The sequence below is a fragment of the Oncorhynchus gorbuscha genome, linkage group LG23 (genome assembly GCF_021184085.1).
Source record: "Oncorhynchus gorbuscha isolate QuinsamMale2020 ecotype Even-year linkage group LG23, OgorEven_v1.0, whole genome shotgun sequence".
Lineage (NCBI taxonomy): Eukaryota > Metazoa > Chordata > Actinopteri > Salmoniformes > Salmonidae > Oncorhynchus > Oncorhynchus gorbuscha.
In genome coordinates, this window is record NC_060195.1 from 42,958,653 (window position 1) to 42,982,410 (window position 23,758).

Consider the following 23,758-nt stretch of genomic DNA (forward strand, 5'->3'; position numbering starts at 1 on the left):
TGCTATTTTTTAAATCTTTGTTACAAGTCATGTTTCGTTTAAAAGCCTATTTATTTTTGTTACAAGCCGTGTTTCGTTTAAAGGCTGTGTAAAGTTCATTTGTTTCAATGTACCGGTAGGCACCTGCGGCTTATAGACATGTGCGGCTTATTTATGTACAAAATACATTTTTTTTATTCAGTGGGTGCGGCTTATATTCAGGTGCGCTTAATAGTTCAGAAATTACGGTACAAACAAATAAAAGGAATCTAACTTAGTGACAACCCAGATCACACTAATGTGTCATATTCAATACTGTATATTGTTTGTGTATACTCAAACAAGAAAGTCACACTAATGCAAACATTTTTGTTTTAGACTTCAACATGACTCAACAACACATTTTAAACAGCATACTGTAAGCACACATACAGTAAAAATGCACATGCACATTAAATATACACTACCAGTCAAATAACCTCTGCTAAATATGTGTATGTGACCAATAAAGCTACAGTATACATAGCGACAGTATACATAACTCCCTGGCATATGGATTCACCTTGTGCTGTGCTCACTTGAACAGGAAGGTGGCATGACGGTCCTTCATGAGCAAATGTTGTCATCAAAGTCTGGCATTCTCTGGATTTATGGTGCTTTCAAAACAACTTGAGGCCGGATTTACAACTCCGAGTTGGATGACCATCATCATGAATCAAATCGACAATCTACTGGCAAATCCTTTTTAATCCTTGTCATATGAAGATAAATTATAGATAAAACATATCGGTGTACATCGACCATAAATATTACACAACAAGGAAAAAATCTCAAATTCAACGAGTGGTTTGGACGGAATCAGTGACAGTGGCCGTGTGGTCATAAATGTGGAATTAAGGGGCTCCTTTTCCAAGTTTAAAATGATAAACATTCAACATTGGACATGCTGTCAACGAAGCATTATTTGTGCCGCACTCAAAACAACTGTTAACTCGGAACTGCAAAAATTTGACTTCAGTGAGTTCAAGACAATTGGGATGTCAGGGATAAACGAGGTCCAACTGGTAAAATACTGCTAACTAAAGATTTTGAAAGTATGATGTTGACATGATCAGTCCATTCAAAGCTACTGTACATATAACGTGATTTGACGTCAATTTATCTGTGACCAATGACCTTGAGCCACACTCTTATGGCATTATTTACAACTTCCATTTGCACAATGGCAGGCTCCTGTTCGTCTGTAAATAGACGCGTTCTACCACCACGTGGTGGTCGTCTTTCAGTCCTACAAAAACAAAATAGCACATAGTACAGTAAACAGTACAGTAAAACAGTATACAAGATAAACATGTTACAAAGGAGTATCTCTCCAAATTTCATGCATACAGTGCATTGGGAAAGTATTCAGACATTTTCACTTTTTCCACATTTTGGTATGTTACAGCCTTATGCTGAAATTGATTACATAAAAACAAATCTCATCAGTCTACACAAATACCTTGTTTACATATGTATTCAGACCCTTTGCTCTGACACTCAAAATTGAGCTCAGGTATCCTGTTTCCATCCTTGAGATGTTTCTACAACTTGATTGGAGTCCACCCGTGGTAAATTCAATTGATTGGTCACGATTTGGAAAGGCACACACCTGACAATATACGGTCCCACAGTTGACAGTGCATGTCAGAGCAAAAACCAAGTCCCAGTGGAAGGAATTGTCCGTAGAGCTCAGAGACAGGATTGTGATCTGAGGAAGGGTACCGAAACATTTCTGCAGCATTGAAGGTCCAACAAGAAAACAGTGGACTCTGTCATTCTTAAATGGAAGAATTTTGAAACCACCAAGACTCTTCCTAGAGCTGGCCGCACGGCCAAACTGAGCAATCCGGGGAGAACGGCCTATGTCAGGAGGGTGACCAAGAACCCAATGGCCACTTTGACAGAGCTCCAGAGAACCTCAAGGGAGAACCTTCCAGTAGTACAACCGTCTCTGCAGCACTCCACCATTCAGGCCTTTACGGTAGAGTGGCCAGACGAAAGCCACTTCTCAGTAAAAGGCACAAGACACTTGGAGTTTGCCAAAAGGGACCTAAAGGACTCTGGCCATGAGAATCAAGATTCTCTGGTCTGATTAAACCAATATTGAACTCTTTGGCCTGAATGCCAAGCGTCACATCTGGAGGAAACCTGGCACCATCCCTACGGTGAAGCATGGTGGAGGCAGCATCATGCTGTAGGGATGTTTTCCAGAGGCAGGGACTGGGAGACTAGTCACAATTGAGGGAAAGATGAACGGAGCAAAGTACAGAGAGAACCTTGATGAAAACCTGCTCCAGAGGTCTCAGGACCACAGACTGGGGCGAAGGTTCACCTTCTAATAGGACAACGACCCTAAGCACACAGCCAAGACAACGCAGGAGTGGCTTCGGGACAAGTCTCTGAATGTTCTTGAGTGGCCCAGCCAGAGTGCAGGCTTGAGCCCAATCAAACATCTCTGGAGAGCCTAGAATTAGCTGTGCAGCGACGCTTCCCATCCAACCTGACAGAGCTTTGGAGGATCTGCAGAGAAGAATGGGTGAAACCTCCCAAATACAGATCTGGCAAGATTGTAGCGTCATACCCAAGATTACTCGAGGCTGTAATGGCTGCGAAAGGTGCATCAACAGAGTACTGAGTAAAGGGTCTGAATACTTATGTAAATGTGACATTTCAGTTTTTTATTTTAATACATTTCTAAACAAAAAACTGTTTTTGCTTTGTCATTATAGGGTATTGTGTGTAGATATATGAGGGGTAAAAATGAATTAATACATTTTAGAATAAGGCTGTAACGTAACTCAAATTTGGAAAAAGTCAAAGGGTCTGAATCCTTTCCGAATGCACTGTCCAGTAATACTTGAAACGTTTACTTGGTTTCCCCTTACGGTATGTCTTTGAATCTACAGACTTTACGGTGCTTTATGTTGTACTACAGTCAAGTCGTAAAAGTAGTAGATATTTCCAGTGTCTGCAGTACGTACCTACAGTATTCTCATTTTGGAACGTCTGAATGATGGATGCTACTGTTAAGTGGCTCAGATTGGGCTGCACTCTCTGCACAGCCTCTTTCAAGGCCAAACCATGGTTGACCACATGGTCCACCACAGTCGCCCGAATTTAATCATATATGAACTCGTTCTTGGTCTACCACCAACCCCAAATCCATCTCTACCTCTCTCTGCCAAGTTTGCTTCCATTGTTCTCCAAACACAGGAGTTCTCACATGTCGCCTTTTTATCTATACCAAAGGTCTGATTGCAAAGGGAACATTTATGCAAATAGTGTTTGCACATGTGAAAGTGATCAATTGGTAATTGAGCTTAGCTTGTTGAACAGTGTTGCTTTTAATTTGCACACAATAGGATTTAGTTGTGAAGGTTGTGCAAAGGTAGAGAATTGTGTGTTGTCACAAATGTTTCTTATATTATTGCAATCTGAGTATAACGCAAAGCATGTGCCAGTAGTATTGCAGATTTGTTGCATGGTTCTTCTAAATTAGTTACAGGTTTGGGGTCATTGTGCCTCATGGGCCAGTGTGTAAACAGTTGGGGAAAAGTAGCAAATAACATACCTTGAAATTTGTATTTGTTGTATCCAATTAATACCTTTTCTGCTATCCAAGACAGTGTGATAGTTGTCCTTGCATTACACATTCGTGATACAAATTTAAAAGCAATGCACACAGACATTTAAAAGCACTACATATGTGACATTTCCACTTGTCATTGTTAACACAATAATGATTCATGTCTATTCAATGCTTACTACACTGTCATGAATTGCAAGGTAATCTTGATATACAAAAAAAATCCCCACTGGCATTTTACCTTATCCCACTGCCTGGTAAAACACTTATCTTGCAGGCACATGTAAAGTCTTTGAAGCCTGCTTCTGCGCCTGAATGGACTGCAGTGTGAAGTTCTGCTCAGATGTTAACGTTACACTGCACTCTCTTTACAGTCCATCTCTGGGGTCCAGCAGGAAGTTACCAGACAAGCGCATGCCCTCCTGTCATTTGAGCGGCTTCCAGAGGTCCATGCGGGCCGAGGCCGTCGAGGTGAGAAGCCCTGGTTCTGGTTTTCAGCCGCCCAGTCCCCTATCGGGAGGGCTGTCATGTTCGCCATCTACAAGGGCACTGCCCACACTCACACGCTCAATGTGGCCAACGAGGACTGCATCAAGGTGGCCACAGTCCTCAACAATGCCTTCTACCTGGAAAACCTGCACTTCACCGTGGAAGGCCGTGACACTCACTACTTCGTCAAGCCGGGCCTGCCTGACGGTGATCTTGCTGCGCTGCGCCTCACCAGCGGCCATAAGACCCTGGAGAATGGCGTCAACGTCAGCGTGTCCCAGTCCACCACGGTCATGGACAGCCGGACGCGTCGCTTCGCAGACGTGGAGTTGGGTCGTGGGCCACTAGCGCTGCACGTGCGCTATGGCTCCACGGTGGATGAGGAAAAGGCCCGCGTGCTTGAGTTGGCCCGCCAGAGGGCCTTAGTGAGTGCGTGGGCCAACGAACAGCAGAGGGTGAGCGACGGTGAGGAGGGCGTCCGCCCATGGACGGAGGGAGAGAAGAGGCAGCTTCTGAGCAGTGGGAAAGTGCAGGGGTACGACGGGTATTACGTACTTTCCATCGAGCTATACCCGGAGTTAGCGGACAGTGCGAAAAACATTCAGTTCCTACGGCAAAGTGAAATAGGGAAAAGGTAACAAACTGCTGTGCACTCGCTGCCAAAAATAGGTTGAACGTCCTGCTTCAATAGAGGAATGGTGATGGTAGGAACGAAAGCAACAATAGTGGCATGGCCAAAGAGCACTATGGCTATGTCCGAGTAAGTGTGTGTTTTTGAAAAATCATATGGGATCCAAAGCAATGCTGTGCAATGCTGTTTAACAGGGGACTACTACAGAGTAAATGTACAACTACGCCAAGCCTTATATGGGTAGTGACAAAATGTACTTCTGTAGCACAATCTCTGATTGGACTATGAGCTCTCAACCAGGAGCCAGGAGAATAGAGGTGTTTTGGGAAAAAGTTAAATACTATTATTTACATTTTTTGTATTTACAAAATGTCTGCTTAAAATTAAAAGAAAGTATTTAAAGGTGAAATTAAATGTTTACATACAGTGCACATATCTGGAAATGTTTTACTCTTAATTAGGCCATGTCCATTACCAGATGTTTGTCTTAAAGTAACTGTCCAGTACAAATCCCACTTTTAAAATGCATATTCTGTTAACTCATACCCAAATAATGTTCTTGACTCGTCCTATATTAGTATTTGTGGTGAAAGCATAAATTAGAGAAAAAACACTTAAAAACCCTACCTCAAACTTGAATCTCAAACAGACCGTTTACAAAATGCTTACTATTTCCTCATAGAGTATGGTGTCAGCGGTCTAGAGGAGAATGAGCTACTCGCATGAATATTGTTAATGACTTGTATATGCCCACACCATTTTGTTGCAGTATGCCCACACCATTCCAACACAGAAAAACTGCTTTTTAACATATTGTAAGTCGTATAGGTAATATTTCATAAAAATCTGGATAAAAAATAAATACATATTATTCAAGCTTTATTTAACTAGGCAAGTCAGTTAATAACAAATTCGTATTTACAATGATAGCCTACTGGAAACAATGGACATTTACTTTAAATCAATGACCTTTCATTTTGCGCTCCCTCTCACTCATCACACCTACAGTTCATGCCGGAATTGAGAAGCAATGCTTTTGATAAACTCATGCCTATTCCCCTTTGGTTTACTTTTTTTTAAAGACATCGTAACAACTTACATGTTTTAATACACAAAATATTTGTTTTGCGAATCAGACTTTGTCTTGGTTTTGGGATCAGGGCAAAAGGTATGACGTAAGTACAAGACTGGATCAGATACGAGTCTCGTCTGAGCACAGTAACACCGTGTTTAGTCAATTCTGCAAGAATTGTATTGTTCAAAAATCTGCATAAAGCAAATTTTCTCACCAGTGTTGTTTTTCCACCAAGATGACGTGTTGAGGATAAAAATCTGTGCGCGATGACGTAGTGCACATAATGTACTTTTTCGCTTAAGTTTTCATGTACCAAATAAAAATATGTTGTTCAATGTGTTTCCATCGCATTTTGTCACAAACTGTTGCGTTAAATAGCAAATGAGCCCACTCTGGTCTTGGCAAGTAGTAGGCCCTATAGGTAGTTTAGTCTACATGATGAGATTATTTTGGGTAAGAGCAAGAATATCTTTATTTGTCAAATGGCAGTCAAGCATCGATCATCATGTCACTAGAATAAGACCCTCGACATCTATTGGAAAGGAGCGTCAAGCTCATAACGTGCACTCTCACGACCCTGTGAAGTTCATCGTAATTTATTTCAAAAGTAGCCTAATAAACTGCAGGGTTTCCCAAGTCGTAATGGAAGGACCACACACCATTGCATTGTTTGACTCCAAGTTTACTTCATTGCGACTTTTATTATATCAATATTTGTGTGTATTTCCACTGCCACTTCTCACATAATTAATTTTACCGACAAATGTCGAACCAACAATTATCTCTCGGGATTTATAAAATTGTACCGAAACTTCCTGTTTCCATCACAGCTGTCGTGATCATTTTTATACAGTATGACTTTACTTGCATAAAAACTGTGGATGGAAACGTTGTTTATGGACCTCTACAGGATCGCCCCCCCCCCCCACACACACACACACACACATTGGCTAACGTAGGCTAATGTGATTAGCATGAGGTTGTAAGTAACAAGAACATTTTCAAGGACATAGACATATCTGATAAGGGCAGAAAGCTTAAATACTTGTTAATCTAACTGCACTGTCCAATTTACAGTAGCTATTACAGTGAAAGAATACTATGCTATTGTTTGAGGAAAGTGCACAGTTATGAAATTGAACATGTATTAATAAACTAATTAGGCACATTTGGGCAGTCTTGATACAACATTTTGACCAGAAATGCAATGGTTCATTGATTGTCAAAAACTTTGCACATAGACTGCTTCCATCTAGTGGCCAAAATCTAAATAGTGTCTAGATCCCTAAGTCATATATTGGGCTTTCTCTTGCATTTCAAAGATGACAACTTTTCTTTTTTTAAACACATGTTTTTTTCTTTGTATCTTTATTATCTTTTACCGGAAATATTGTGTTATATTCTCCTAAATTCATTTCACATTTCCACAAACTACAATGTGTTTCCTTTCAAATGGTATCAAGAATATGCATACACTTGCTTCAGGTCCTGAGCTACCTGTAGTTAGATTTTGGTATGTGATTTTAAGCCAATATTTAAAAAAAGGGTCCGATCCTTAGAAATGGATTAACTGGCCATTTGAATGTTAGTCTCATAACGAGTAATTTATGTTGTTTGTACATTGCAAATTAAATGTAAAGCATGTATTATATTCATCACTGATGTTACAAAGGAAAGGTTGATATTGCATTATAAACTGCAAGATTTTGTAGAATAAAAGTATAAAATATCCTGTCCAGAAACAGCATATATTTTTTGTAAAAACTGAATACGTGTAAAGATGGTTAGAGTATCACTATATAAATATTGTCTCCTCTAAGTCTAATGTTGATCACGCATAATGCCACGTGACTTAGCCTCTGTCCAATAAATATTTAATGAACACAAAAAAAATCATAAATGCATATCACCTAAACAAGTTTGTCCAATTATAGTGTTCTTAGCAGCTATTATCATAATGTGTTTTGTATAAATAACATCATGAATTCAAACATTTTTGTACATTTTTTCAAGTCAGACATTTTCATTTGTCATTTGGTTTTAAAATCTTTTGCCTTTTTCTTAAAAATACCTGGTAAATCCTTGGAAGGTGGTTGGGTAAAGCAAAAGAATATCAAACGTTCTTTACTGAATGTGTTTAGAAAGCATTCAACAAGACCTTAATTTCCCGTATGTTGCCCTAAAATGATTATGAAGACATTCCATCTGGGGAGCCAAGAATGCCACATACTGCTTCTCATTGAAGTCAGCTGTTTGTAACATGTTTTACTTGAATTGTGACTGAACCAAGTGTAACACACCAGGATTTTAGACAGATACCCCAAACACCGATGTCTTTATCAACTTCATAATCCTTGAGTTTTGGGGTTAAGCAATCTTCTCACTTCTTTGTGTAAAATTCTGAATGGAACTTCTAATTAGACTTTGTATTGATATAATTGCTGGCTCTGCCCAATTATTAGAGTGTTGATCAAAGCCTTAAGAGTTGCATTTGATGACACAGCAAAAACTCAAACACATTTTAGGCTCAAGTATAGGCCTACTCACATAATCATAGGCACAACCCTATGAATAATTCTTACAGTGATACTCCATTTCTCCTAAATGTACAGGTTATATGCAGTACCCAGCCTAATTTTAAGGAAGCATATGTATACTCAAGACCATGTATTTGGACAGTGAAGCTAAAATGGCTCAATACTCCTTTTGGATTTGAGATCAAATGTTTCATATAAGGTGACAGTACAGAAATTATAATTTTATTAGAGGGTATATTCATAAGTACATGTATCACCGTTTGGAAATGAAAGAATTGGATATATCCATTCCCCCATTTGAAGACATCATACGTGTTTGGACAAATTCACTTTTAGTGTATTAAAGAAGTCAAAGGTTTACTCTTTGGTCCCATATTCCTAGCATGCACTCAAGCGTGTCACTACAAAATCATTGGATGCAGTTTGTGGTTGTGTTTTGCGTTATGTTTTGCCCAACAGAAACGGCATGGTAGCTTTTCTGTCCAAATAAATATGGCGTTAAGTCTATTTCTGATCCATGCTATGTGAATAATTTGTTTTAAAGGAAATGAAGGAGCACATTTCATATGAACTCTCATCACTTAATCAATGTCCATACAATTCTATGACGCTCTCTAGTGGTATAGTGTGTGCCATAGATGAGCATTAAGTGAATAAGATGTTAAGGCTACATTTCTGGATTTTCATCAGCTGGTCAGTACAGTACCTACTCCTATACAATATGCAGCCAGTCATTGTGTTGAATTTGTATTGCACAAAATGTCTTGCTTTGTTGTTTTGATATTGCAGAATCTTAAGGAGACCATTTGCAGCTCCAGAGAAGAATGCATAATTCCATTACTTGCTATTTTAGGATCAGCTTCAAACATCACTGCAGCATCAGATGAATGCATAGGCTATTAGTGTCCAGAGATGGTGTCAAACCACCACAGAAAAGGGCATGTTCACCAAGTAAATATTGCTCAACATAAGCACTGCACTGTGACCACAACTGGCACCTTCAAAGCAAACCAGAGCAGACCACAACACTGCGACGTGGCCTACTTCAAAGAACAGCATAGAAGTGATGGTATGACATTGCAAGTACATCAAAGACCAACAGAATCATGCAATAAGCACATGCTCCGAGGAATGTGAAAGAGGTTCAAATGGATGTGGCTCCTGTTCATATTATGCGACACAAAGGTGGGTAGTGGGTACACTGGCAATCAAAATCCCAGTGCCTGAAATACTACTGCAATCGCATTGCGTGGCATGGGTCTATACACACACACATCACACATTATTTACTTAAATGATGGACATTGGTTTACTGGTATGTGTTGCCATAGGCAATGCATGAGCGTTCCCGTACAGAGATGTCTATTTAGATGTTTTAGCCTGTAGCCACTAACCTACTGTACTGTAATAAAGATGGCATGTCGGGTACAAGATGGCCTGTCTGCCACTTCGAGCCATTTTCAAAGATATAGTGAGTGAAATCTGTTGGCAAATTCCTCACAAACATGAGACTGTTTTAGACCAGAGTGGATTGATGACCGTAGAATCTGACCTGTGGCATTTTTTCTGTCCTGTCCTGACACATTCATCGGAATGGCTTGATCAGCCAAACATTTACTGGTCCTTCGTCACTAAGTGCCTCCCCAACCTGGAGACTTTGGGCTCAATAGGGCTCAAAACAGTCATATATTCCCTTGAAAAGTCTTCCAACAAAAGGCAGTGATTGGAGCTTTTGAAATTTGACCACTAGAATGGTCAGTTGCTGTCTTTTATCCTTCATATTTAGTCTAGACTGAGCACAAGCAATAGGCTGCCAGTTGTTGTCTCTGCTCTGATTCAGGACATGGAGACCACATGTATTTAAAGGCCAGCATTGCCATTAACTAATCAATTAAGTATCAGAGAGAAAACAAACCAACACAACTGGCCTTTATGACTGTCTGGCCTTTGCAAAAGCTTGGCGATCAATCAAGACTGTCTGGATCACTGCTTCAAGCATCAAGCATGTCCTCCATTTTGCTCATCTCAGTGTATACCAGCTAAGACAAGAACAAAGGATTAGGGCTGTGGCTGCTTTAGTGACTGCTCTAGCTCTCTCTGCATCACCAGTGCGGCTTGGTACCGTGTCGCCAACCAGCATTGACGTTACCAGACCCAGGCTTTCGGGGCTTCAGCCCCAAATTATCTCGTCTCAGCCCGAGGCTGCATTTCAAACACTTAAAAGACACACCCTACCCCCTCAGCCCTCAAATTAAGTGGACACTTCTGATGATATCTGGCAAGTTTACACTTGCAGGGCAAGGGGCGAGGGAGGAAGGAATGAATTTTAAATGGACCGCCCTTAACCGGAAATTCGTCACTAGTTCGTCCCGCGGTGATTGTGTTTTCAGCCACCGGTAGCTTGTGGTTGATTAATATCCGTTACAATCAATTATGATTGCAAGTCTACTTATACTACCATTCAAAAGTTTAGAGTCACTTAGAAATGTCCTTGTTTTTGAAAGAAAAGCACTTTTTTGGTCCATTAAAATAACATCAAATTTATCAGAAATAAAATGTAGACATTGACTATTGTAGCAGGAAACGGCTGATTTTTTAAATGGAATATCTACATAGGCGTACAGAGGTCCATTATCAGCAACCATCACTCCTGTGTTCCAATGGTACGTTGTGTTAACTAACCCAAGTTTATCATTTTAAAAGGCTAATTGATCATTAGAAAACCATTTTGCAATTATGTTAGCACAGCTGAAAACTGTGGTTCTGATTAAAGAAGCAATAAAACTGGCCTTTAGACTAGTTGTGTATCTGGAGCATCAGCATTTGTTTTGTTCGATTACAGGCTCAAAATGAACAGAAACAAAGAACTTCTTCTGAAACTCGTCAGTCTATTCTTCTTCTGAGAAATGAAGGCTATTCCGCACGAGAACTTGACCGGAAACTGAAGATCTCCTACAATGCTGTGTACTACTCCCTTCACAGAACAGCGCAATCTTGCTCTAACCAGAATAGAACGAGGAGTGGGAGGCCCGGGTGCACAACTGACCAGGAGGACAAGTACATTAGAGTGTCTAGTTTGAGAAACAGACGCCTCACCAGTCCTCAACTGGCAGCTTCATTAAATAGTACCCACAAAACATCAGTCTCAATGTCAACAAAAAAGAGGCGACTCCAGGATGCTGGCCTTCTAGGCAGCTGCGGGGACACTTCAAACTGGACAAATATTTTTCTTTAAAGAGTTGGACACAAAGTCTTTACTTCAGACACCCGACAAGGCCCACATCCCCATCATTTGCATCAGAAAGAGACTGAGATATCGGGGACTTAGGTCGGGCAACGGGACATTAAAAACTGTTTCACAGAGTCGTGGCTGAACAACGACATGGATAAAATACCGCTGGTGGGGTTTACGCTGCACCGGCAAGTCAAGGGGTGGCGGTCTATGTATATTTGTAAACAACAGCTGGTGCACACAATCTAATATTAAGGAAGTCTAAAGGTTTTGCTCGCCTGAGGTAGAGTATCTCATGATAAACTGTAGACCCCACAATTTACCAAGAGTTTTCATCTATATGTTTCGCAGCTGTCAATTTACCAACACAAACCGATGCTGACACTAAATCCGCACTCAATGAGTTGTATAAGGCCATAAGCAAAAACGAAAACGCTCATCCAGAGGTGACGGTCCTAGTGGCCGGGGACTTTAATGCAGGGAAACTCATTTCGACCGGCATGTTAAATGTGCAACCAAAGGGGGGGAGGACCAACTTTATTCCACACACAGAGATGCGTAAAAAGCTCTCTCTCAAATCTGACCATAATTTTATCTTCCTGACTCGTGCTAACAAGCAAAAACCAAAGCAGGAAGCACCAGTGACTTGGTCAATAAAGAAGTGGTCAGATGAAGCAGATGCTAAGCTACAGGTTTTGCTAGCACAGACTGGAATATGTTCCGGGATTCTTCCGATGGCATTGAGGAGTACACCACATCAGTCACTGGCTTCATCAATAATTGCATGGATTACGTCGTCCCCACAGTGACCTTACGTACAGTTGAAGTCAAAAGTTTTCATACACCTTAGTGAACTACATTTAAACTCAGTTTTCACAATTCCTAACATTTTATCCTAATACAAATTCCCTGTTTTAGGTCCGTTAGGATCACCACTTTATTTTAAGAATGTGAAATATAGAGAGAATGATTTATTTCAGCTTCACATTCCCAGTGGGTCAGAAGTTTACATACACTCAATGAGTACTTGGTAGCATTGCCATTAAATTGTTTAACTTGGGTCAAACATTTCGGGTAGCCTTCCACAAGCTTCCCACAATAAGTTGGGTGGATTTTGACCCATTCTTCCTGACAGAGCTGGTGTAACTGAGTTAGGTTTGTAGTCCTCCTTGCTCGTACACACATTTTCAGGTCTGCCCACAAATGATCTATAGGCTTGAGGTCAGGGCTTTGTGATGGCCATTACAATATCTTGACATTGTTAACCTTAAGCCATTTTGCCACAACTTTGGAAGTATGCTTGGAGTCATTGTCCATTTGGAAGACCCATTTGAGACCAAGTTTTAACTTTCTGACTGATGTCTTGAGATATATCAATATAGCTTCAATATATCTATATCATTTTTCGTCCTCATGATGCCATCTATTTTGTGAAGTGCACCAGTCCCTCCTGCAGCAAAGCACCCCCACAACATGAAAGCCGCCACCCCCATGCTTCACGTTTGGGATGGTGTTCTTCGGCTTGCGAGCATTCCCTTTTTCCTCTGAACATAATGATGGTCATTATGGCCAAACAGTTCTATTTTTGTTTCATCAGACCAGAGGACATTTCTCCAAAAAGTATGATCTTTGTCCCCATGTGCAGTTGCAAACCGTATTCTGGATTTTTTTATGGCGATTTTGGAGCAGTGGCTTCTTCTTTGTTGAGCGGCCTTTCAGGTTATGTCAATATACGAATAATTTTACTGTGGGTATAGATACTTTTGTACCTGTTTCCTCCAGCATCTTCACAAGGTCCTTTGCTGTTGTTCTGGGATTGATTTGCACTTTTCGCACCAAAGTATGTCCATCTCTAGGAGACAGAACGCGTCTCCTTCCTGAGCGGTATGACGGCTACATGATCCCATGGTGTTTATACTTGCGTACATTTGTTTGTACAGATGAACGTGGTACCTTCAGTCGTTTGAAAATTGCTCCCAAGGATGACTTGTGGAGATCTACAATGTTTTTTCTGATCTCTTGGCAGATTTCTTTTGATTTTTCTCATGATGTCAAGCAAAGAGGCACTGAGTTTGGAGGTAGGCCTTGAAATCCATCCACAGGTACACCCCCAATTGACTCAAATGATGTCAATTAGCCTACCAGAATCTTCTGAAGTCTTGAAATAATTTTCTGGAATTTTCCAATCTGTTCAAAGGCAGTCAATTTAGTGTATGTATACTTCTGACCCACTGGAATTGTGATACAGTGAAGTATAAGTGAAATAATCTGTCTGTAAACAATTGCTTGTGTCATGCACAAAGTAGATGTCCGAACCGACTTGCCAAAACTATAGTTGTTATGAAGAAATTTGTGGAGTGGTTGAAAAACGAGTTTTAATGACTCCAACCTAAGTGTATGTAAACTTCCGACTTCAAAGTGTACATACCCCAACCAGAAGCCATGGATTACAGGCAGCATCTGCACTGAAATAAAGGCTAGAGGTGGCGCTTTCAAGGAGCGGAACTCTAACCTGGACACTTATTGGAAATCCCGCTATGCCCTCAGATGAACCATCAAACAGGTAAAAGCGTCAATACAGGACTAGAATTGAATCGTTCTACACCGGCTCGGGCGCTCGTCGGATGTGGCAGGACTTGCAAACTATTACAGACTACAAAGGGAAGCACAGTGACATGAGCCTACCAGACTAGCTATATTACTTCCTTGTTTCCTTTGAGGCAAGCAACACTGAAGCAAGCATGAGAACACCCGCTGTTCCGGGCGACTGTGTGATCATGCTCTCCCCTGCTGAAGTGAGTAAGACCTTTAAGAAGGTCAACATTCACAAGGTCGCAGGGCCAGACGGATTACCAGGATGTGTACTACAAGCATGCGCTGACACTGGCAAGTGTCTTCACTGACATTTTCAACCTGTCCCTGACTGAGTCTGTAATACCAAAATGTTTCAAGCAGATGACCATAGTTCCTGTGCCCAAGAACACTATGGTAACCTGCCTACATGACTACCGACCTCTGTTGCACTCCACACTGCCGCTTCCCACCTGGACAAAAGGAACACCTCGGTGAGAAAGCTTTTCATTGACTACAGCTCAGCGTTCAACAACATAGTGCCCTCAAAGCTCATCACTAAGCTAAGGACCCTGGGACTAAACGCCTCTTTTACGCTGCTGCTGCTCTCTGGTTATTGTCTATGCATCATCACTTTATCTCTACCTACATGTACATATTACTTAAATTACCTCAACTAAGCTGTGCTCCCATACATTGACTCTGCACCGGTACCCCCTGTATATAGCCTCACTACTGTTATTTTACTGCTGCTCTTTAATTATTATATCTATTTTTTTCATATCTATTCTTTACTTAACACTTATTTTTCTTAAAACTGCATTGTTGGTTAAGGGCTTGTAAGTAAACATGTCACTGGAAGGTCTACTACACCTGTTGTATTCAGCGCATGTGACAAATACAATTTGATTTGATATTCCTCTCAACCAGAGGAAGTAGATCTTACTAAACATTACCTCTCAAAGAAAGATCCCTCTTCTGACATGTCCTGTGTGTATAATCTTAGACTGTGATATGTTTCCATCACTGAAGGTAATCATACAGGCCGCACTGACCATCTCAGTTAGCAGCTGTGAGCAATATTTTAGTGCGTTAACACGTCTACATACCTGGCCTAGGAGCCCAATGAAGATAGAATGCATCATGATATACATACTAAGATACACGCTTGGAAAAGAGTGAAGTCATAGACAGGTTTTCACCTACAGTTTAATTTTGTTTCATTTCTAGTCTTTAAGGATGGACTAACATCCTAGTGCTATGTAATATAACTTGCAAACATTGGTAATATTTAGTAGGAGAAAGGATTGTATGCTGGTATGGTCACGTGTGTAAAATTGTAAAAGTGTTACAGGGGAGTTGGAGGGGGTGTAAGTATTTGTTTGGGGTGTGTAATTAAATAGGTCAAATTATTGTCCTGTAGCTAATTGACCTTGGAATCTGTGATTTATTACCACAAATATTATAAAAGCATGATTTTCAAGTGCATTTGGTGCCTGCGTGTGTCCATATCTGCAAATGTTATCTGGCCCCACCCCACTTGACAGTTATAGGACAAGCCTACTAGTGATGAGCATTCTGGCTCACTGGCTCATTCGGCTCAGCTCACCAAAATGAGCCGTCTCTTTTGGCTCCCAAACGGCTCTTTAAAAAAAAAAATATGCTTTGTATTGTTTCAAGTCAAACAGTTTCCAATGGTTTGACTATGATTGTCGTTACAACAATTCTAATTAAATGATTGAATGAAATCATACACTACCTTAACCATAATGTATTTAAACAAGGATTAGTTTGTTACGAAAAAAGAATGCTATTAAACATTTGCATTTAAAGTATAACTTTTAATGTATATAAACAAAGTGCACAGAAATCTGACCATTCAAAACGAACACAATCTGAACAGCATAATAGAATATTCCACCATATCAAAGAGAAATAAATAACAATGTGCAAAACTGCAGCATCTCACTTAAAACATTACACTGGTCCCTCTTTTCTCTTTCTTCTTTATTGTCATGTTATAACCAGCAGCACACAGCAATGCTGAACATATTTTGCTTTTATGAGAGCTTTTTCATTCAGAAATGCAAGCTGCCTCACTTTCGAGGGCCTGATGGGGTTTCTTCTCTCAGTAATTATTTGTCCCGTTTTTGAGAAGACCCTCTCAGAGGGAACGGATGTGGCCACTATGCAGAGTCTCCCTGTCATGGCTTTAGTAAGCCGTGGGTAGATAGAGGCCTTGTTCTTCCACCAGCTCAGAGGATCTGCAGATGTTTGGAGGAGGGGCACCTCCAAATAGGATCAGACCTCCATTATGGCATCTGCTGAGTGATTCCTTCGTGCTGCATCCCCAGTTGCTCTCTCGTCAAACAGCATCCATTCATTATTTGAATTAGGTAATTCTATTCATTTAAATCTTTTGATTATTTGTATCTTTATTTTTAGATTTTTTTATAAATAGATTCGGGTCTTCTGATATGCGAGCCGGCTCTCAACATTCACCTACATGGGCTGGCTCTTAGAGCCGACTCGTTCGCGAACGACCCATCACTAATAGCCTACTGCTAATGTGAGTTGATGCAGTTCCAACATAATCCAAAGGTGGCAGCCTAAAATCACAATCCTGCTAAATTGCATGTGACTAGAACATTATTTAATGCAAAACATTCATTTGTGGTCTACGCTGCCACCCTTTGGATTGTTTTGGAACTGCACAGTGCCCACAGCATGACTTGCTCACATTAGTTAGTAGTAATGTGACCAACATCAACATGAAGCTTTGTTTTATTGCCCATCAAATATTGGACATGTTTTATGAAAACATTGCAACAAAATAATGATACAAATACTTTTTCCAACAATTTTTCTTAATGGGAAATTACGATATAGTTATGCATTCGTAATTTATACTTGCTAATAGATTTGTGTATAAATATTAACACCATATTCCATGGATTTACTGACCACAATCTATTGAATTCATATTAAAAAGTGTTGATTATTAGGCATCAGGAGAGCACAGCGCATGGAGGAAAGCAGTAAGATATGTAAAATAGCGTTGTGTTTCTGCAAAATGTTCACTGCTAGTGTGCGAGGCCAACATTTTGGTTGGAGAACCCCCAGACATGTCGTCATGTCTCTAATCGTCTGAGGACCCCCAGGACTTGGCTCAATGGGGTTGTACAAAGCAACTGGGGCAATAGCTAATGATCTCTGCGAGATGTAGGGCTGCAGTCAATCTGTATCACTGAAGCTTGACCGATTACACGATAGAAATGTGAAGGTAATTTCTGATTGAGAGGACATATAGTATGCAGCGTTTACCTAGATTGTAGTATCTGCTAGCGCAGGAACATTACCTTTAAATTTCAACTACGCACTAACTTAGAGTGACTTTAGTGCATGATTTGTGGCTTACATCTGAAACTGAAAAGAGATCCTAGTATTTTACCATGATCCATTTTTTTGTTAGACAGATTTGTGCTTTCATGCTTTGTCTCCCCCTAAAGGCTGTAGCCAGTAGAACGCAGGTCTGTGATGTTTTTTTCTTCTTCAGATGTCAGTCCTCCTGTCTGTCAAGGAGGCTTTGATGTCGTCGGGCATCATGTCCTCTTAACATGGAATTCATTTTTTTTTGTTTAAACGCCCCTCTAGACCATGGTGAGGACAAAGCTCCTTTTATACCACATGGTCTGGCCAAGCAAATAATAAGGCCAGCACATACAGGTCCCAATTTACAGTTATACCTATCATTATTTATTTGTTTAGAGTTGCATAGGCAGGTAGAGTGTACAGTAATTAAAGTGTAGGTACACATTGCTGTAATTACCACTCGTAGGCCCTATAGCGATTTTGATTTGTGAGTTGTGTAACATGTTGACATTTCTATACATCATATAGACATATATAAACAAACTCAAATGTATTGTGGCTCACTACTGAATTATAGTTATTATACGAGTTCTCACTCGTGAGGTTTGCTGCATCCGTGGCAAATGGTGCAATTACTGAAAGCAGTGCTGAATGTCTGCAACAACTGTCGATGTCTAGGGACCACCAATAGGACCTTCAACGGACAATATGTACGGCCCAGAATAGTAGATCAAAAGTACAGCTATGTCAAGGTTGTGTCAATGAGGTTCTCAGAAAACCAAAATACATAAAAACAACTATGACATTTCAGCAATTCAAAGGATGTCTTCGGCTTTGGTTACACATTAACCGAACTACAAATATTGAAACACTGATTCCCTGGTAGCCCATTGCCACAGTTATACTCAAATAAGTGGCAGTTCATTATAGTTAAGCCTCTATTCAATAACATCTACTTCAATAACATCTGCGTTATACCTAAAGCGGGCATTGCCATTGGCTGCAGGGAGTCGCAATTATTGACAAAGATAAGTGGTGGTTGATTCCGAACATAGGCTGCGAAAATGTCTGTTTAATTTGGAATGGGCCAATTTGCAATTTGGAATGGGTCATCCAGTGCGTTCCCCTAAGAGAAGGCAAACAAGAACGGTTCAAATGACGCAAATGGAGGTGGGCCGGATGTTGACGGAGCCTATAAATTCTTGACTTCTCACAGAGTCTGAGTAAACCAACGGAATAAGATCACGTTTTTGCTTTTATTTTGGATCATTTGGATAACCATGAGTGGTGGATGTCCATACTTCGAGAAAAGGCACTTGTACGTATTCATTATTGCGTTTCAAATTATGTTTTTTTTTTAATTCAAAAAGAAATTGTAACAAAGGCATCCTATAATGATTCTAAATCAGTCAATAAATGCTATAGTTATATTTCTTATCATTAATAATAATTGTATGACATTAGCTAATCAATACCATTCACATTTGTATTTTTCATTCCCAAGGCTATTCAAGAGCAAGCTGCATCTAGAAGAGGAAGAGGAAGACGACTCCCAAGAAGGAATCAACAAGGCCAGCAAAGGTGGCATCGTCTATGGTGACTACCTTCAGGTAAAGCATTCGCCATCCTCATCTAGTGTAATCGAACTTCGTCTTCTACGAGGTTTTCGACATGGTATCTTTTTTTTCTGCCGATAGAAGCTGCATGGCCAACATAAGGGATGGAAATTAAGTACAATTTTAATTATGGAATAGCTGTAGTACTAAATGAAAAAAAATTTGTTCCGTTATAGCTTGATAAGGTTGTGACCGCCCAAGTTCTCCAGAGTGAACTGAAGGGGAACAAAATCCACGATGAGCATCTTTTCATTGTCACACATCAAGGCACAGTATATGTTTGTGGTCAAATATAATCAAGATTTGTGAATCAATAATGGAATTGTAATCATAGAATGCATGCATTCCCTTATCACAGGGATTGGGGTCTGTTCCATTTGAAATCCAGTCAATTAAAGAGATGAGTTTAACCTTTAATTGTAGTTGCACCTACTTGTGGAAGACTTGGAAGAGCAATTACCTATCAACTTTCCATCAACAAATGATCAATTTCATTGCATTGCAAAGGTGGGACATTATGATTCATTGCATTTTTATCATTTTTATTTCAGCTTATGAACTCTGGTTCAAGCAGATTCTATGGGAACTGGATTCAGTGCGAGAGATTTTCATCAGTGGACATGTAAGCACCTCAGAAAGCAAGAGTACACTGGCAAACATTTTCTTTGTGTAATAAAAGTTATACAATTGTTGATTTCAATCCCAGCAAATTGTTTTTCTTTTCTAAATATAACCTTTATTTAACTAGGCAAGTTAGTTAAGAACAAAATCTTAGTTACAATGACGGCCGACTGGGGAACAGTCGGTTAACTGCCTTTTCAGGGGCAGAACGACAGACTTTTACCTTGTCAGCTCAGGATTCGATCAAGCAACCTTGCGTTGACTGGCCCAATGCTTTAACCACTAGTCTACCTGCAGCCCCAACATATAATTCATAAACGCTTAAAATACAATATGAATCCGTTTTTTTTTTTTTACCTCATTAAGTCATGACATGTAAACAATGCCAATGACCTAAGTCTTTGTTTGTGGGTGTGAAAAGGTGGGCTTTTTTCTCTGTCCAATGCAGTCAAATTGCGGGGACCCTTTTTGCATCAGGAGCGCCCCCTAGAGGCCAAAAAGTTAGAGCTCATCTTTAATAGTAATGTTTCACCAGGTTCGCGATGAACGCAACATGCTGAAGGTCAACACCCGCATACACAGGATTGTTATGATCTTCAGGCTGCTGGTCGACCAGTTTGCCGTACTCGAGACAATGACCGCCTTGGACTTCTATGACTTCAGGTAAGCCCCATAGATAACCCATGGAGACTTTTTAGCTTTTATTGACCTTATAAAATTATACCCTCTTTACATATTTAACACACATTACTTTTGTGTGTTGTAGAGAGTACCTGTCCCCTGCCTCCGGGTTCCAAAGTCTCCAGTTCCGTCTGTTGGAGAACAAGATTGGTGTCCTTGACAACCTGAGAGTCCCCTACAACAGGCGCCACTACAGGGACAACTTCAAAGGACATGAGAGTGAGATGCTGCTTAGATCTGAGAAGGAGCCTTGCCTGCTGAAATTGGTGGAGGTGTGTGAAAAGCAAAAGAAATACTGAAACATTTTCAAATAGATCCCGTTTAAATACTTAGTAATGTTATTTCCCACACTTGATATTATAGCACTATTGAGCAATACTGTTTGTCCTATTCAGAAATGGCTGGAAAGGACCCCAGGTCTTGAAGAGGATGGGTTTAACTTTTGGGTTAAACTGGAAGCCAACATCTTTGAAGGGTTGAGTCTTGAAAAAAATAAAATAGAGGTATTGGCTGTTTCAAAATAATCTAGTACCAAAAACTCACAACATCGCTTCTCATTAGGTTACTTACAGATAAAATAATCTGACCAAAAACTACAATATTTATTGTCCTTTGGCAGAAAATGCAAGACTCCGAGGAGAAGGAGGAGCTGATGGAAGAGATGACGAAACAAAAAGAGCTATTTACTTCTCTGTTTGATGTCAAAAGACATGAGCATCTTTTGGGCAAAGGTGAGTGTTTAGCACCTAGCGCCAACACAAACTGCCTCAACAATTCAATCCCAATAATTAGTAAAAACTACAGGACTCAGGTCTAAGAAACCATCTCACTTCCTGTTGTTTAATCAGGTGAGAGACGGATCTCCTACAAAGCTCTCCAAGGAGCTCTCATGATCTACTTCTACAGGTAAGAAGGGTTTTCTTACAGTTATTTTAGACAGGCTTGTGTCTGTTCACCATTTGAGATGTAATTACTACATTGTGGATTGTTAGGGAGGAGCCCAGGTTCCAGGTTCCCTTCCAACTCCTGTCCAACCTGATGGACATTGATACCCTCATGACAAAATGGAGATGTAAGTAACACCAAAACACATTTTATGTAAAGAACAGTTTACTTCGTCACATTTCATTCAAACAGTGTCTGCATGTACAGGCTTCCCTTACACCATCTGTATTTTCTACTAGATGCTAAACATACTTTGAACTGTTTAGACCAGTGGTATACAAAGTCAGGGTCGGGGGGGAAGAGAAATAGTGGGGTGAGAAAAATAAAATACAAAATTAAGAGTACAGATTATCATTGTATGGGATCATCATACAAAAGTTTTTGAGAAAGATCATTTGAAAATGATTGAGTAAATACATTTACTGGTTTCTTTTCATTTTGATAAGATATGAGAATGCAATAAATTAAGGTTATTTGTTAATGTAAACCATTTTAGGGCTGTCATTAGATTTGGGGTGGGGTTGTGAGAAATTATTAGGGGGGAAAAAATGGGGTCCCAATAAATTCTGGTGGAAAAAATGGTGTCCCCACTGAAAATGTTTGAATACCACTGGTCTAGACTAGAATTTCACTGTCAATTAACCTTGAACTGTTATATTAACAAGTGCAAAATTTATCTTATGTATCTCAGACAACCACGTGTGCATGGTGCACAGAATGATTGGCAGCAAAGCAGGCACCGGAGGCTCATCTGGCTACCACTATCTGCGCTCTACTGTCAGGTATGTCATGTCTGTCATATATGATTGGCTATTGAAATAAACTGCATCCAAGAGTTACTGTCAAGCATGTCATTATATACCCCTTCAAGAATGAGCTAAGTAGGTGTTTTTCTTCTCTCTAACACAGTGATCGCTACAAAGTCTTTGTGGATCTCTTCAACCTGGCCATGTTTTTGATACCTCGGCATTGGGTGCCTAAACTAGACCCCAATGAGCACACCTTCCTGTTCACCGCAGAGTACTGTGACAGCTCCTACTGCAGTAGTGAGGATTCAGACTAGCAGACTGTCGCAACTGTCTAAAGTGGTCGGTGAAGACTGAGGAAAGGTGCCAATGAGAGGAAGCCACTTTAGACCTAAGGAACATCTACGTAATCTAGAGTGTCATACAAGCTAGCTATGACTTGGTAAAGTCTCACCTACACCCAATAAAGCGACAAGTAACATAGTATATCATCATAACCACAAAGGCATCCCTCCCCCTCAGAACAGAACAGCCTCAATTTGTTGGTGCATGGACACCACAAGGTGTTGAAAATGTTCTACAGGGGGATGCTGGCCCATGTTGACTCCAATACTTCCCACAGTTGTGTCGAGTTGGCTGAACCTCCTTTGGGTGGTGGGCCATTCTTGAAACACTCAGCAAAATGTTGAGCATTAAAAAAGCAGCAGCGATGCAGTTCTCGACACAAACCAGTGTGCCTGGTACCTACTACCATACCCAGTCCGATGGCACTTAAATATTTTTTCTTGCACACATACACAATCCATGTCTCAATTATCTCAAAGCTCATAAAAATGATTTTCTCATCCCCTATATCTACACTGATTGAAGTGGATTTAACAGGTGGCGTCAATAAGGGATCATAGCTTTCACCTGATCAGTCTATATCATGGAAAAAGCAGGTGTTCTTAATGTTCTGTATACTCAGGGTATAGTATATATTGTTTATATAATATTGTGCTGTATTTAAAGTATGAAAAGGTATTATATAATCCTGTACATAGCCCAATGAATGATAATCATGAACCCTTCCATGTACTTGAGTTCTGAATGTGTACCCTAAATAAGTATATTGTTAATCATTTTTTAGAGTAGTATTATGTTTTTGTACAGTACTTCGATATTGGTGCATTGGGTGTTTGTGATGTTAGAGTAATGATATGTCGACTTCATTCAACATGGAGTGATAACATCAGCATAGAAATGATCACGACTAAAAAAATCATATATTTATGTAACAGAATAATATAAAATATGTCTCAATAAAAAAATATGTTATTGAAAAGTTTGCGAGGATTTCTCTTTTTAACCTCCATGGGAATTGTCTTAAAGGGTTCCTTGAAGGGTTGATTGAGAAGTTGGCAGTATACAGAACACATGGATCCCTTTAAATAACAAATGTCATCCATGGCTCAATGGAAGATTGAAGTCGCATTCTGCAATGCCTAAAGAGAGCAATGAGGATGAAGAAAATAATGGAGAGTATACATAAACAATCACATAGGTCACCTAAGGGCTAGATTATATCAGATCCGCACTAGCCGACACCCGCATAGCAGTTATTTTGGTGGTGTAGGAGAAGGAACTGCCCCTTAT

At 40.1% G+C, this 23,758-nt stretch overlaps 2 protein-coding genes across 5 annotated transcripts in view; both read left to right on the forward strand.

Annotated features, from left to right (window-relative positions):
* LOC124011003 (teneurin-3-like) overlaps positions 1 to 7,533 on the forward strand; it is a 193,861-nt gene extending 186,328 nt beyond the window's left edge. For all 4 annotated transcript variants that reach the window (XM_046323892.1, XM_046323893.1, XM_046323894.1 and 1 more), the window contains one exon: positions 3,982 to 7,533. In XM_046323892.1, coding sequence (XP_046179848.1) covers positions 3,982 to 4,734 — 753 coding nt within the window. In that variant the 3' untranslated portion in view covers positions 4,735 to 7,533. The remainder of the gene's footprint in view (positions 1 to 3,981) is intronic.
* An 11,047-nt stretch (positions 7,534 to 18,580) lies between these two features.
* Positions 18,581 to 23,447, forward strand: LOC124010483 (tryptophan 2,3-dioxygenase A-like). The gene is made up of 12 exons (XM_046322948.1): positions 18,581 to 18,832; positions 19,019 to 19,124; positions 19,307 to 19,397; positions 19,682 to 19,752; positions 20,287 to 20,414; positions 20,518 to 20,704; positions 20,828 to 20,935; positions 21,052 to 21,163; positions 21,281 to 21,338; positions 21,425 to 21,504; positions 22,069 to 22,159; positions 22,287 to 23,447. The coding sequence occupies exons 1-12, from the start codon at positions 18,795 to 18,797 to the stop codon at positions 22,438 to 22,440; spliced, it is 1,224 nt and encodes a 407-aa protein (XP_046178904.1). The 5' UTR covers positions 18,581 to 18,794; the 3' UTR covers positions 22,441 to 23,447.
* Positions 23,448 to 23,758: the final 311 nt, after the last annotated feature.